Genomic DNA, 17,199 nt, shown 5'->3' with positions numbered 1-17,199 from the left:
ATATTTATTCTGTAGAAAATTTTCTAAGAACTAAATCTTTCTATCAGTGTAATAAAAAAATCTTGACAGATTGAATTTTAGAGCAGAAAAAGTTTTAATCGATAAAGTTTAGCGTAGATTATTTTTGAATAATAAAATAATTTAACTTCACCATCAGAATTCATAATTAATTGAACATCAGTCAAATAATTGTTCTTTCTCCGGAAATATTTAGCATTTTCTTAAGACCAATTTAGCATCAACCCTCCCCCGTATAGTATTATAAAATATCCCTCAGGGGTAGTTTTAAATTTATTTATAAATTCCAGTAATATTAATATTCTTTTGAAGTACATTCGAGTTAAAAGATATTTATCTGGCTAAAAGCTTTCATCAATATTCCCTTTCTCATTTCCTATCGGTCCTACGATTCTACATGAGTTTGGCCCGGCAGAGTACTTTAAAATAATAAACCTTCGATTTAATCCTTATCTAACGAATTGTTCACTCATTAAACTTCCGATTGCTTTTTTGGTAATGAAACTGAGACGTTTGCTCTCCAGTTAGAATTGATCAGTCAGCGCATCACTTAACTAGATTTTCATTAAGATATATAACATCTCTGTTATATTCTGTCTTTTATAGTGCTCATAAAAAACTACTACCTCGACATTCTGTATTTATAACTTTACACTCCCTTGTGAATTAAAACTACTGCTCCAGAAGAAACGCCAGTTTTATGGCTCCAGTAAAGAAACAGAGAAATTACAATGCTCCATTTATTTTTTTTGATTTTTTTTTTTCAGTGTCTGAATTTATAATCTTATAAAAAATTTTTTCCAATTTTTTTCAAGTGGAAAAATTTTTGCTTAATTTAAATATTAATAATTCGGACAGTTATCTTGTTTGGTAATAGTAAAAAATTTCATTACTCACCGCTGAAAGCTCTCTTGTTATCGACATTATGATATTATTTAGCCGAGGACGGGTAAGAACGGCAGACAGGAGTTGATATTATCGGCAGACGCTGAATAATAGATTTTCCACGGTACTGGCGCTGGAAAATGAAAATATTGATGTTACATTTTAATAATTGTTCTTTTTACTGTCGAGCTTGTAGATGTAAAGAGCGTAAGAAGTAATCATTTTTTCATTGCTCGTAAAATTATCTTTTTACTTTATTACATAGAGCTTGCTCTATTAGTTTTAAGAAAAGGAAAACGAGAAGCTGAGTTACATGCATTTGACAGATGTTTCATCAAATTTTACGACCTAGGGATTCTATTATTTGATATGATCTTTGTAATGAGTAATTAGAATTTAGATTGCTATCTTAAGTTGTTCCTTTGAGGACTTTGAGGAATTATAGTTGTTATTGCTATTAAATAAATAATAAGACTTAATAAAATTTTAAATAAAAAAATATTATAAAAGTAATTAATAATAGTAAGAACACATAAATTTAGAGTAAACAGCAAAGTTAAGACAAGAACTCATTACGCTTGTAGAGAGGTAGTTTATTATTACATAGGGTGTCATAGAAATCGACCGAAATAATGAGATTTTGTGTGGCATTAATAGACGGCAATTTGTCAATCCGTCACTTTGAGCTAACTTACTACAACAACCATTTTTCAATCTTTATCGCCCAACTTCTCACGAACAAATGTAATCTTTTTTTTGTTACAATCAAGCTTTCTTATGATATATAATCAGATAATTACTAAATCGAACATCTTCGTTTCAGCGCAAAAAATTTATATCATCAAACGTTTACTTCCTCTCACAAACACAATCAAATGACAACCACGTCGAAACTGTGAGAGATGGGTGTTTGATAATACAGAAACAAACAATACATTAGCAAGAAATTCCGCATGAGAAAGACAGGAATAATCGTAAGTCCTGAATTCGGATATCAATCGCACCGTACAAAGTGTCAATTGTGGGTGTAATAGGACGATCGATCCAGCATAAATCTATTTCAATGACAAGTCATTAGTCGACACGTCATTTTCATGCTGAATATCATCTTCGTGTGCATTGTTCTGACGTATTTATCACATATCTGTAAATATGTGTATACATCATGTTTGATCAATAATTGTCTTATTTAATCGTATAAAAATAAACATTTTTTTATATAGTTTAAATAATTTTTTATATAGTCAAATAATTTCCATAAATTACAATCCTATTTTTTTTAATATCACTTTTTTGTTAAAGTAAAGCAGCAATAAGGTTATTTCGAACTTGCGTTAATTAACGATGTATATTCCCTATCATATCTGTTCAATGCTCACCAAACGAATTTATCTTCACTGAAGTTTACATCAATAAAGTTCACGTGAAATGGAAGTTGTGAAATTTTCATGGACTTTGACTAAAAATCCAATCAAATTAAATTCTTAACTGGAATTTTGAATCAAAGGATCAAAAAATTAGAAATTATAAAATTTATTAGCGCAAAAAGTATCATAGTAAATAATATTTTCAATAAAAAAAATTTTTTTTATTTTTAGATGTCGGAATAATTATTTTTTCTTTATTATACGCTTTGAATTACTTAACAAGTACTTCTGTTTACAAAGAGAGAATTTCTAAATGAATTTATGCGTTGTGATTAAGAGTAGCGAGCCCGTATCGCGATTGACAGTCAATCATAATGACCAAGGCCTCGAGAATGCATATTGATGCAAAAAAGCGCATATAAATGATACATTAATATAAAAATACCGAGTTGTAATCAAAGAGAATTTATCGGGCGTTATTATTTACAGCACGCCACTTCATAAACGGTCTCGTGTTACTTCTGTTGCGTATTAGCAGGATGTATGTTAGTATTCTGGATTATACCTTTAAGCCTCAGTCGCTACCCTAGTAGGGAGAATTTGGGTATAAATTTTTAGAATCTGCGGTAGTAAAATACCTGCTATAAAGTTACTACGTGACCGGAGATTCCACTTTGTCCTCGTATCCGTGTTGTAGTCGTGTTAAAGTTATTTACTCACCGATGTTTAGTGTGTCATCATTTTTCACCTTCACTCATACCGCCGTTTAATTGAAAAAGTCACTTTATTACTCTGTCATCCTCACTGTTTTTGGCTCAATTATGAGTGATTAAAAGTCATGTCTTGTAATTAAACGGAGTTTATAATTAAGAAGAAATTTTGAATAAGTTTTATATTTTATTATAAATATTTTTTTATATTCAAGAAATATCAAAGTCAAAAATTGAATTTTTTAATCAAAATTTGTTTTTTGTTAAAAAAATAGGAATATTTTATTTAAGCTTAATTAAAGTAAAATTCATTTAAATGGCTTTCACTAAATTAAAAAAAGAGAGAACAGAAGTCCTGGCGTTTACAGAATTTTAATTACCAATCTTATCATTAAATCAGAAAGTGAGACATCAGCGAAAAGATATCATTTGAATAGTGATTTTATTTTAACTTACATATAATCATGATAAAGTTAGTAATAATAATCGATTTATCGGATCTACACTCTACGATTTGAAATGAAAATTTATCCACTGGCAGAGTTGCTACAGATGTATATCGAGGGTAGAAAATCGAATCACTTATTTTAAAGTTTGCTATTTGAAAGGATTCGCAAACGTAGCAACGAATTAAATTTTCATTTTCATCGCTGTTTTAATGTTTGGAGTTTAACAACTTATAGTAAATTATAATTTCTACACTTGTTTTATTTTGTTATTTTGTGGTAAGTTGTATATTTAAAAAACGCCTACGCGCTAAAAATATCGCAAATAAACAACTATTCTTAAATGGAATGCAGTGGAAGCTAACGTGTGGGAAATTTAAAAACCGATTGGTTAGGTGGTATGTGTATTCTGAAATTTATTCGCTGGTTATACTCAAGTCCATTGAATTTTCATTGTAACTGTTTTAATGTCGAGTTATTTGTGGTGACTGGGTTTGAGAAAGTTACAGTTTAAATTTTTTTTGTCGGTTTTAGCATATATTTAACATATATTTAATTTTTTTTTTAATATCATTAATAAACATATAAATAATAGAAAAAAAAATTTTTTTAATGTTGAGTATCGATCATTGATGTTCAGCTTTGTCCGCGCCGGTGAGGAATGCCAAAATTGCGTTCCAGGTAGTATTAAAGTTCGTACGTATCGCTCCGAATAGGCTTTGGAACCAATTATTGATACGCACTATCAAATCATCGTTTGGTTTATCACTGGTTGGTGCGCAACATGCCTAAAAAATTCAAAACTTTACTATAAGTAATAATTTCTAATTTTTAATAATAATCATAATAATGAAATTTCATTTTACGATACAAAATAATTTCTTAAATAATATTAGTTAATTAAAATAAAATAAGATATGAAATAAAAAATTATTTAAGAATTTCATAACTTTCCAATTAAAAAAAAACTCCTAAAGCTCAACTATAAAAATAATATTTAATTAACTTACAACAGCAAAGATGCAGCAGAGCACAAAAAGAGCAGAAAATGTGTGATTCATTTTGAAACTGATTTAAATTCTAAAAATTTTACTTTCAAAATACAGCCAACTTTCCTTGAAGAAATTTTATGTCGAACTGACTACCCGAAAAAAATGTCTTACTTTTATATCCTGGAGTTCACTATATCTATTTTTAATACTATAGATAGATACCGTACTAACTGTAGAACATGCTTGAAAAATTTTAATTTATGTTAAAAGTATTACAAAATTTTAAAATAGTATTTTTAATTGTTCGTCGTTTCTTGAAGTTTAGAAAGATAATGTCACAACGTATTAGTGTAATGAGTTCCAAACGAGTAATTACAGTGTCATATATATCAGCAGAAGTACTAGATAATATATCGATGGAAGAGATAATTGACAATTGAGTAATTTATAAGTGTAATGACGAATCATGTATTGACGTTTCAAAAAAAAATTTTTTTTTATGATAATTAATAAGAAAATTTAACCTTGATAATTTTTTTTAATGACAATAAACAAAATTAGAATATTTTTTAAATAAATGTAATTGAAAAAAAATAATTTTATTTTATAAAGACGCTTGAAAAAATAAATCAATTTATAGTCCCGTCTACCCAAATACAGATTCTACTACTTGATTCTAAATTATTATTCAATTAAAATTCCATTACATATTTTCCTAACATCCCTCGAAAAATAATTAACCAAAATAATTTATCTCTACTACAAAACTCTAATTTCATTTCCTCTAGCTCGTAATATATTTAACCTTTCTCTCCCTGTTGAAGAAGAAGAAAAAAAAAACTCAACTACAGCTCTTGCAACTTTTCCCAGATAATTATCATTTTACGATGATATAATTATAATTAATGAGCAAAACTCATAAATCTCAGTAAAAAGTGAAGACTCTAAATTCAAAGTTCGAAAATAAAGTTTGAGGGTGTGATATCCCGTCGTTAACTTGAATCACGCGACAATAATAGCAGGGAGTTGCGCGGTAGACCCGCTAAATCTATGGGATAGGAATTGAAATGAGCGAGACTAGAACAGGGACAAGGGGGGTTGATGTTGTTTGAGCAAAGGTAGTAGGTAGTAGTAGGTGGAAGTTGAGGTGGTGGATAGAATAGTGGTGGAAGTACCACTAGCGGTAGCTTCATAATATTCAACGGTTACGGTAACAACCTTCAGTGACTGCTCTGGCACAGAGCCGCGCGTTTCCTTCTTACTCACATCTGCCCTCACATGTTATCGTAATATTACGAGACTTCCGCTAAAGATCATCGCTCTCTTAAATTTACTTAAGCTTTTTTTTACGCAATAAAAAATTGTGATTTTTTTTTAGTGATTTTTTTATTTTTTTTAGTGTAAAAAAATTATTTACGGCTTTGAAAATTTTTTTACCACTTTTATTACAAATTCCTATGGTTTGATTGTTTAAAAAAATTTTTTTAAGGTACAAAAAATTAAACCTTAATTTTTAAATTAAATTTCATAAAAAAAAATTTTTTTAATAATTAAAAAAATTAAATTTCATAAAAAAAAAATTTTTTAATAATTAAAAAAATTAAATTTCATAAAAAATTATAAAAGTGATCGTAAATATTTTCTTAAAAAATGACTTAGTGTGTAAAGTACTCGTATTTCCCGGAGAAATGAACTTGCACTCCATAAAGGTCGTTATCATACCCGACGTGAATTCGATCAGCTTTTTTGTTCACCTTCGTGATTCCTTGTAGTATGTAGTACATCACCGGTGAAATTATTTTCATTATGCATATACATATTTAATACATACGGGAACTAAATTATAGTCTCGTATGATTTTGCATACAAAAGGTACAATGTACTTGAAAATTTTATGAATTATTCATTGGCAATTCCAATTACCTATTAGATTTTTTTAAACCTTGATTATGACATTAAATTCCCTACAATTCAGCATCCACACTGTTAGAAGAATTTGTTTATAATAAATGAGCTTTATTACCTGATAATAAATTATTTTTTATTATCATAGGTTTTAATATGTACCAGCAACCTTGCAGTCATTATTTGATTGCCATAAATTGTGAACTATAAATAAATAAAATTTTTGCTTTATTAGATAATGACTTTTGTTAAATTGTACTGTACTTTCTTAAATATTGAAGTTAATAATAAATAATTATTAAGCATTTGTAAAATCGCTTTAACCTCACGAAACCATTAAACAGTTTATTTCCAAAGCAATTAAACTCCTTTCATTATCTTTAATTACAAATGCAAAAAAGTTTCGGCACGATCTAAAAAGTGTATTGCCATGACATATTTGTCTGAGCTATCCAGAGAATTTATCGGCAAAAAATTGTCCCGAGTTTACATTAGGGAGTGTTCAATTGTAAATTAATTAGATTAAATACCAAAGACTGGAGCAACAACTCGGCATTATTAAATTCTATCTAAAATAATTAAGATTGTTAATATTTTCTGCAATACTTTAACTGTTAATTAAACCACGAGAACTAATTACCGTGAAATACCACAAATAGCTCGAAACGTTTAACTCAACGAGGAATACATCTTAATCAACATAAATAAATAAGAATTTTTTTCGTTTTAATTTAAATTGATTTTAAAACTAACAAAAATAAATTAATGATAATAGAGAAGTTATTACTCTCAATAACATTTAAGTAAATTTTAGTTGCCATCGAAACCTCATTATAACTTTATAACTCGGCTATACATCAAGCGTCAACTTGGTAGTTTGTATTACTATCTACGCAATCATCTTAATGCATATTAATTAATAATTATAGTAAAATTAAGTTTAACTTTTGTAAGAGATAATAATTGCCAATACATTTAAAAAAATTAATTTTTGTTGACGTTGCGTTTATTAACTATTGATTAATAAATTTTTATGGTGATTGCGATTACGTAGGAGCGGAGCTCCACCTTCTCTCTTGTAGCATACCCATTTATTATTTTTATGCATTGAAAGCTTATTTTTAGCATTAATTAAGAATTAATAAAATTATTTAAAAAATAAAAATGATTTTTAATTTTTTTTTTTTTTAATATAATAACGTCAGAAAATAAACAAAATAAAATCCAAGCCCGGTAATTTAATTTTTAATTATTTCCCGGTGCATTATTTATTAATTACCATTATTAAATCTTGCTGCTCATCTCTATAATTGAATTTGTCTTAGATAATAAAAGAGAGCTTATTAAAAAGTAACTTTACAAAATATATATCCACTAAAAAATAAAATTACCTTATTATTATCAACTCTGGAGCTTATTTTAGGGTAGTAGATATTCTGATCGCTTTATGTAAATATACAGCAGTTCGATAATCCAGTTGCCATGATAGGGCTGACTCGAAAGATTGTAAAAGCTTTTTAGCATAAAAATCTGATCGCAATTTTTCAGCCTAATTAGAGTTTCAAGTCTCTAAATTGGGTAGTCTGGTATAGAAATTTGAAAAAGTTGATTTTTTTTATATTTTCAAAGCTTTAAGAATGTCTTTAGGAGGATTTTAGAGAATTAAATTTATTTTTAAAATATCCCCTTAAGATTAAGGCTAATCCATTCTGACCAATTGACTGTAAGTTAGGTTACATTAGTAAGGTTCCATAAATTTCATTACTCATGATATGAGATAGTTTCAACTCGAGACAGGATCCATCGGCAATGTAAACCTTTGGGCGGGCATAAACTTGGATGTAGTCCGATAATAATACCCACAAAGCCAAAACAGTTCAGTGATCGCTGCATCAACCCGATAACAATCGGAGGTGGATTGTAACTAACCCCATGAATCTATTAAGGAGCTTCGAGTCCCAACAATTGACCTGACCGCTTGTTAACGTATGTATGCTTCAATTGTCCAAACGTTACATTCCGCCCCCATTGTGAAGAAATTATTAGTAAATCGTTAAAATAAATTATTTAGTAACAATCAATGAAGCTTATTAAATATAAACAAATCCTTCTATCAGTATAGTTTTAGTTTTTGAGAAGTTTTTTCTATATTTCTAACAATTATGAGCAACGTTATAGATATTCATTAGCCCGGAAATATTAATACGCTAGAACGATCAAATAACTTCTCTATAACCGTATTTTTTTTTAAAAACTCAAACTGCATTCAACGATAACGTGATGAAAAACTCTTTTATTTGTCGATATATTAATTCAACAATATGTGATTTGTCGGCTATTCATCCGGATTTTTTTTATTGACAGATGAGTACTTTATTATCAACGAAAGAAAATATTTTGGATCAATGAACATGTGAATAGTTTATCGAAAATGAATTTATTAATTTACTAACTGTAAAAAAAAATTTTTTTAAAGGTCAGAAAATTTTCTATGAAAGATTCGAATATTAAAAAATTCTTAGCATCAACTCGAGAATAAAATATTCTCGAAGTTCGCCAAGATATAAAATATCCGGCCAACTATTTAATCAAAGTAGCGCTGAAATTTATATTCTTATAGTCTCGATCTTATCGGGAAAACAATAATCAAAACTAAAAGTTATGCACCGAAACGAGTAGTTCAATATTTTGCACAATAGATTATCGAACAATAAATAAAGTTGCTCTCGTTAAAAATTTCTAACATTATCTCATTACTGTCAGTGATAGTTTTAATTATTAAAAATTAACTCAATTAACGGAAAAATCAGCGGATTTCCACTAATAGAAGGATTCAGTACAGAGTAATAAGTATTCTAAAATAAAAATGAGAACTCAGACATCAAATCCAGCAACAACAAGAACTAATTCGATAGAAACAAGCCTTAAGGCCTCGGAGTGAACGAATAGTCAAATGAAGCGTCGCGCAACTATGACGTCATGAAGTGTATCCTCCTGGTGTTGTTTTTCGGCTGTGTTTGCCTTCCAAAAGGCTTTTACTGCAGAACAAACAGTTACAAGTCGAGCAATCACAGCAAAGCACTGAACTGGATTTCAAAAATCAAGAGACACAACTTTCTCGGCAATGAGACGCTCCACGCCGAGGACATCTTTGCCGACTACTTTCCGTCGATAATGTCGGAGGGCTTTGAAAGGAGGATCGAAGATGGAAGACACTTCTACCTGGAAAACCCGATAACTCATCACGTTATTCGTCACAGCGAGCGGCTTTTCCGGTCGATAGAGCAGAGTCCTCGAGGGGCGGTCAGCTGGCCCATTAAGAAGGAGGCGGTCGTCGAGGGCGACCTCCTTTTGGGAGGACTGATGATGGTCCACGAGAGAGAGGACTCTATTACGTGCGGACCAGTGATGCCTCAGGGTGGTATACAAGCACTTGAGGCGATGCTTTACACCCTCGACTGGGTTAATAACAACGGGACGGTACCCGGTGTCAAGATTGGCGCTCACATACTAGATGACTGCGATAAAGACACATATGGTCTGGAAATGGCCGTCGATTTTATTAAAGGTCAGTATTCTGCTATCTGTATCTCCGATAAGAGATTGAGATTTTAGATTAAATTGTTTTGTCTTATAGACACTTCATTTGTAAGCCCATAATTGGGTGCCAACTTAGTTATAATTTTTTTTACGATTTTCCGTGGAAAAATTTTCTTATATAGTCATATTTGCTTAAGCATCAGCTAAAAAATTAATTTATAATATAAGTTATAAAAATTAACTCTCCTACAGTGAGAAAATTAAGCGACTATGTGCCACCTGTTGGATATCCGAGACACTATTTTTTAAATTATCTTATTAAAATATTATAAAGCCTCATGAATAATTCCGTAACCAGAAGGCCAGTAAATGAAAATCTAAATAATAAAATCGTTAATCCATATTTTTTCTCCTACATTGCTATATATTTATAGAAGGTTCGCTCTGATAAAGCAATCACTTCTACCCCGAGAACATTTTTTTAATCTATCACATCTCTGAAGCGGTTTGCAGCACAATAGATCGATTTTACAAATAAATTTGCTCCTCCAATAACCGTCAGGAAAAGAGACAACAAAATAAAATTAGAAGCACTATTCCCTTTTGTCGCGGAAAAAAAATCACAAATTATTTTCCCAGACTCGGAAACCTTAAACCTCATCCACTTTACCCACAATAGGTTGTGGAAATCTAAAAGAACTTGTCTTGAACACTCATTCGACGACAAGAGGCTTAAAGTAGTCTCAATTATAACTATTGACCCTTTTAAACAATCATTTAATGAATAAAATACTCCAAATTATTTTATTTGAAAAAAAAAAAAAAAAATTTCTTTTTTTAAATTGCGTTCATGAAATTTTTTAATTAATTTTATATTAAATGTTTTTATTACATTTTTTTAAAATTAATTTAAAAAAAATGTACTGAATAATTTTTTGCAAATATCAATTTGTACAAAATGCACTTATTAAATATTTTCATTAATTTAAAAAAAATTTTATAAAACTCCAAAATACAACTTTTTATAAAATTGCATCGCTTCCAAAGTTTCGCATAAAAATTGAATTAACTAAGAAATAATTTAGATGCGCAGCTAAAATACATCGACCGTGGGATAAATTCTCTAAAATCGAGTATCAAGCATTCAATTATCAAGCTTGGTGTATCAAAGCTAAATAATCATCAAAGGTTTCCGGCATGCGTTCTTAGCAGCGCAACGACACATTATTTTCAGGAATTCCGGGTGTAAATAATCTTGGAGATAGATTTATGCTTTTCGACGGGTGCATTATGATCACATTATTTCCTTACAGTCGGCTGTATATATTGCATTACAAATGTACAATAATTGGTAGCCAATCTGATAATCCGAACGGCGAACAAATATTATTAATGACTTTTCTTAAATTTCACAGTAATTTTTTAAATATTGACGTTTTTAAAAATATAGTTGATAGTTCTATTCTATTACTTATAATTGTATTGCTTATCTCTCTTATTCCTTATCTAAAAGAATCTATAATTTACTATCATTATTATGTCTTCCCTATCTTGTTGACCGCTTCTCGACTCAGACGATACCGACCGAAGATAGAAAATTTTTTGTTATTTTCCTCAGCTCTTGTTTCCTCGAGGTACAGCTTTTATTAGATAAATTATCTTTTACTTTTATTTCAACTCAGTAAAGTGGAAGAGAAAACTAGTTTATAAAAGTTATTAATACATTGTATGAATGTTCGAGCTTGTACCGATCGATTAATAAATGCAACTTTTTATAAAACGAGGTAATAATTAATGATGTGTATCGTGACAAATTGTTCTTGTGTTTAATTTATAACTTTTTTGCTGAAAAAAATAAGTTTAAATTTTATTTTAAAATACCAAAGGGCGAAATAAAATTTTTTTTTTTCAAGATCAACATCTCTAAAGTTTTTTTTGATTAATACTAGCGGTCTTACCTCCGCGGTTTTCTTTAACAGGCACTCGAGGTAGGCGTTACCAAATGTGACCGCTCGAGGTAATAAATGATAATGGAATATTATTGAAATTATTATCATGAAATGCGAACCAATTCAAAATAGTTAATTCGTAATTATCATTCATTAAATTTTACCTAGTAATTAATTTATTTAAACCAATTTAAATTGTAATTCAACGTTACAATTGAATCAAAATATCAGTGCAGTGTTTAATCTCGGAATTGGATTTATTAATTTTGTTTTTAATTAAAATAGATCTGGTTCCATCACATGGGAAATTTAATTACTAACAAAATTATCGATTTATTCGAACCTTATTGACCTCAAATATTTTGTTGTATTCTCTTGTCAGAGATAGTTGATGGTAAAATATCATTTTTCTTCTATTATTTGACGAAAAAAAATAAAATTTGATATCGTAAATTTAGATTTTATTTTTAATTTACTGTTATTTAAATTTTATAAAGGCTTACTATTTCAATCGATAGCTATCAATCAAATATAATCAATTTATCGAGATAAAAAAAAATTGAAATTTGATGCAAATAAAATAATAATAATAATTTATTTAAATTTAAATTTTAGAATTTTTTCACCAAAAAAAAATTCCTATTTGTTTAATTTCCGCGAAACGAACAATCCTCAAGTATCACTTCGGATACATATTTCCGTATCCGAGCAAGTACTTAAAAATATTGATTCTCAGTAGTTAAGTACGTGGTAATTACGCTCCGTATATCACACACAGTAGACTATAGACGATAATATCAGCACTTGCTTTTAAAACGATGATTCGTAGCCTGAACCAGGAGATGCTCACTTAGATTTCAATGAATGCTCTGTACGTACAATACACGGCTCTTGATTCATGATGCCTAGTTCTCCATTCGCTCTTCACTATTTATCAATCACACGAGCGCTCTCCACCCCCGCGGTTCATCTCTTTTACCCTTATCCGTGTTACCGGTAGAATTTGGCATGCATGTACGTATACAATTGTCATTGTTTCGGAACAATGCCTCGTTGAATTTCCGGCTGTTGTATCCTTCAATTGCCACAGACAAAGCTTTGAGGTATTTTTCTCCATCATTTGCAAATCACCTTTCGCTCTAGTTTTTCCAGTTCGGATCGTTCCTAAACAAGAGAATTCCCCGCAGATTTTCCTGCAGCAACTCGCAAGAGTACAACAATTTGATTGATTAATTATTTAACACACGTTTCACTAAAGACAGCTCGACTACAATCGTGTTTACTGAACAATCCGTCTAATGTTTAACGTTAGCGTCGAACTAAGTGAAAACAGAAGATAAAACTTCGCATCTTTTCTGTATTCTATGCTCTATTCTGTTCGTGCTGATCGTGATCGGCACTTGAGTCTTCAGTGATTGCTTTTCTTATCTCCAGAGTGTTTTTCATGCTTTTTATCGATACATCGGAGATATTTTTCTACATGCAGGGCTTCTGTCGCTCCTCGAACAACTCGAGTATTTTGCACACGTAGTTGCTGCATCCTTATGAAAAATATTCTACAATTTTTATAAAGTAACATCTGTCAGCAAAATTTCTTTATGATATTTTTTTCGGTTAATTTATTGTTTTATAAAAAGTTTCAAAGAAATATCAATGGCTGATAGTCACCATTTGTAAAGTTATTTATAGATTTAGTTAAAATTGAAACTCTATCACTATAGTGTAACATTTTTTTATTCCATTTATCCTTACAACTGAGAAATATTAAGTGAGAATCTATAAAAGATCCTTGAACATTTTAACCGAATATCCTCAAAAACTCTCTTTACGAATAAAGTTCTGTGAAGCCAGAATTTTTTTTTTTTTATTGCTCTCTTATTACAGAAAAAAAATTTAGATGTTATTTTATTATCCTAAAGTAGATGGATGTTTAAACCTCAAGTACCGTTCAAGTGATTGATAGTTTCTGTTTAAGCGTCATTGAGCGCCTTTTTTCGCTAATAAATCCTCGGAAATATGTTTAAAAAAAATATAATAATAATAATGATCCGCGGATCACAACATCGAGGATATTGGAGGTTTTCTTACAACGCGGAACGTCATATTGCAATATTGATGTTAAATTTTTCCGTAAGATAAAAAATATTTTGTGGAATATGGAAGGTATTTATTTATATTGAACGAGAAATTTTCTTCAGAATTTAATAACATCCGACAATAATTGCAAAGACTGAAAAGGTTCTAGGTTTCGAATTTCATTGAAAGGATTCAGAATTCTGATAAGAGCAATTGCTTATTTTTTTACAACGAATAAGTAAAATTCAATTGATAAGTTTATGAATTTGAAGCTTGCAGCTTTTAATTATTTTTCCGGACTTTGTATCTACTTTTAATCTATCTATTCTTCTTCTTAATTAATCAATTCGGAAGGAATGAAACTAAAATTAACTGAGAATAATTTTAAATAATATATTATTTGAAAAGATACTGAGATTATTATTATCACAAAAGGCGATTTTCGAATAGTGGGTAAGAATAAAAAGGGATTACGGTTGTCATGATTAAAAAACCGACCCCGCGGGGGCGATAGCAAAAAAAGAGGAAAAAGCTCCCAGTAGTATTATCCTGTAATGTCTCCTAGATCTCTAGAATCTATTGCAGCTAACTGTAATCTACCGATTCAAACTCTTCTTATCCACACGAACTAATGCTATGAGACTTTCTCTTATTTTTTTGCTAAAAAAAATCAATGTTAAACGATAATACAACTTTTTTTTTTTTTAATTTTCGTGACTAGAAAATTTTTTTCACGGGCTTAGTTAGGAATTAATCTTGTAAAGAGATCTGTCACTTGCAAATTTAGTTCACTTGAAAAGGATCTTGCTGAATTTTCACCGAATTTGATGGACATTAAAATTTTGATATTAAATTAAACAGTCATATCTCAGAAAATCACCCTAGTGATGTATTAAAAAGGGTCTCATCGATTTTGCAAGAAATATGTGGGATATTAACGTCCAAAGTTTATCCCCTGTTATATTTATGAGCTTTTTCGGATCAGAGTTATTATTAAGTGATTTTCACTCTCATTATTTATTAATACTCTTGAAAGTTATAAAAATTATCTTCCTTTAGTCAATGAAAGCTCCATAAATAACAATTCCCTATAAATTATAACTTTTTTTTTAGCGAAAACAGTTTCAGTGATTTGTTTTTAATCAAAGTTTAACGACTTGAACGGGGTAGCACTGAGTTCTGGAGGTGATAGAGGTAATATTGTGGTTATAGTATAACATAATATCCATCTTTAGTAAAAATAGTGGAGGGTTATAATTTGTTATCGCTTAACATTTCCCAATTATAGCAAACACGCTATCGTGACCAAGTTCTCGGGTGTCGGTCGTTGCTATTATCGTTGTTGTTGTTGTTTCTGGGCAAAATACAGCTCTGGGAAGCTCTTGCTCTCGACTAACTCATTGTTCAACTTCACCAGACGTTCGTACAACACGCGCGATTTTATAACAAGCCAGAACTAAATAAGTGACGCGTTGTTCGTTCCGGATGGTAACAGCAGTTCTCGGGTTAAATATTTACTACTGATCCCCTTCCCTCTACTAATGTAATGAGAACCACCCGTTGGTACGGTGCAATAACTATCATTTCATTAATAATAATCTTATTAGCTGTATTAAAAATAACAATAATTAAATTCAGACTATAAGCTTTTATGTAAAGCAAAGTCAAATTTATTCTTTAAAATTTTATTTAAATAGCAGTTTTGCAAAAAAAAATTTTTTTTAATTATTAATTTATAAAAAATTAAACAAGTAAAAAAATTTTTATAAGAAGTAATTATAATTTAATTATATTACAAACAAAATTAATTAGTTAATTATTAATGCATTTATCCGATAAAATGAATCTCAAGTTCTAGACTGGACTTACTCCAGTTTCCGCAGATACAATTCTAAATCTAGCGAGAAAAACTTTCGGATCTCTTGGGTACAGAACTTATAATCTCGAATTCCGTCTTGAGACAGGTACGTTTCCAGAAGTGACGTTTTGAGAGATTTCAAATAATTTATAGGTTCTTAAGATTATTTAGACGTGGAGCGACGTTGACAAATTTTGTTTAGATCTCAAAAAAAAAAAAAAAACTCGATATAATTAATCTGACCTATCATTTAATATTATTATTATCGAAGAAGTTATTTCGGAAGAATTTTAGATAACATTTCGCAAAAGAACTCTCACAATACTCTTAAAATGATCTACACAAAATAACAATGCACACATGCACTTTTTGTGCTTTCCATCTTGTGCACTCGTCTTGAAGATATGTACTGAAATAGTAGTTTGAATAATAATGAAAATATTCAGCAAACTTCCCAGGGCACTTTTCAAGACTACATATCCGTCTGTTATTTGCATTTTTTTTCACTTTATGTCTCGGAGCCCTTGGCAATGTTGTCTAAGTATCAAATAACGGTAATAATGGAAATAGCTTCCGTAAAAGTGTTATTAATAATAACACAAACACTTTATAATGATAAATTTGAATTACTGTGACTCGTAGGATATAAAATTTCTTTTAAAATAAATACACACACGTCTATATTCATTAAAAAAAATGTAATTGAAAATAAACATTACCAAAATAGATTTTTTTTAAATATTCATACGTTTAACTTTTCATACAAATAATTATAAAAAATTTTTTATGAATTTTTTCAAATAATAACAACAATAATAAGAGTATTGAGAGTTACAGTATCGATTGTAAATATTAGCATGTATATTAAAATAAATATTTCAACAACAATGTCACCTAGAAAAGCTCTTACTGTTGAACTAATATTTCACTGTCAGTTTTATACGATCGTCTGTTTGATATTGAAAGGATATCACAAGAATATCGTAATTACGATCTGTCTACCTTATCTATAACCACAATATAACAACTGCTTATATATCTTGTCGCTGCTTCCAGAATTGAAAATAATTTCAACTTTTTGTAGATGAAATTGATATTTTATTAAAAAATCAAGTCAATTAAAAATCAAACTACCAAAAGTGAGTTTATTATATTCAACTCAACCGAATAATTCCCCGAAACTGAAACAGTAAATATCAAATTTCATGGAGCAATAAGAACCCTATTCGAAAATTAACGCAGCAATTAATATCAGCTTACCTCGCTTTGAATAAATTAATAATCATCTGTTGAACCAAGTGGTGTAGAGCAGAGGTATGTATCGGAAAATGATACGTACAAATGGCGAGAGGTGAAAACAAAGCGAATTTTACGGCATGATCATTTGTTAACGTGGTTATAGATAAATTGGTTTGATATGTTCGAACAGCACAATTGTATTATTAATACCGGC

The 17,199-nt window shown here is 29.7% G+C and overlaps 1 protein-coding gene across 3 annotated transcripts in view; it reads left to right on the top strand.

The window, feature by feature from the left end:
* The window catches only part of Glurb (metabotropic glutamate receptor B), a 100,782-nt gene that overhangs the window by 26,217 nt on the left and 57,366 nt on the right, over positions 1-17,199 (top strand). The window contains exon 1 of one of the 3 annotated variants that reach the window (XM_074257771.1): positions 9,194-9,891. The exons of the other annotated variants lie outside the window; for them this stretch is intronic. Coding sequence (XP_074113872.1) covers positions 9,303-9,891 — 589 coding nt within the window. The 5' untranslated portion in view covers positions 9,194-9,302. Of the gene's footprint in view, positions 1-9,193; positions 9,892-17,199 lie in introns of those variants that run through there. 3 annotated transcript variants of the gene reach the window in all.

Source organism: Cotesia typhae, unplaced genomic scaffold (assembly GCF_013202065.1).
Source record: "Cotesia typhae breed Kobodo isofemale line unplaced genomic scaffold, CoteBio_Ctyphae scaffold_45, whole genome shotgun sequence".
NCBI classification, from domain to species: domain Eukaryota; kingdom Metazoa; phylum Arthropoda; class Insecta; order Hymenoptera; family Braconidae; genus Cotesia; species Cotesia typhae.
Note: the sequence above shows the minus strand (reverse complement) of the source record. Positions and strands in the feature narration are given on the sequence as shown.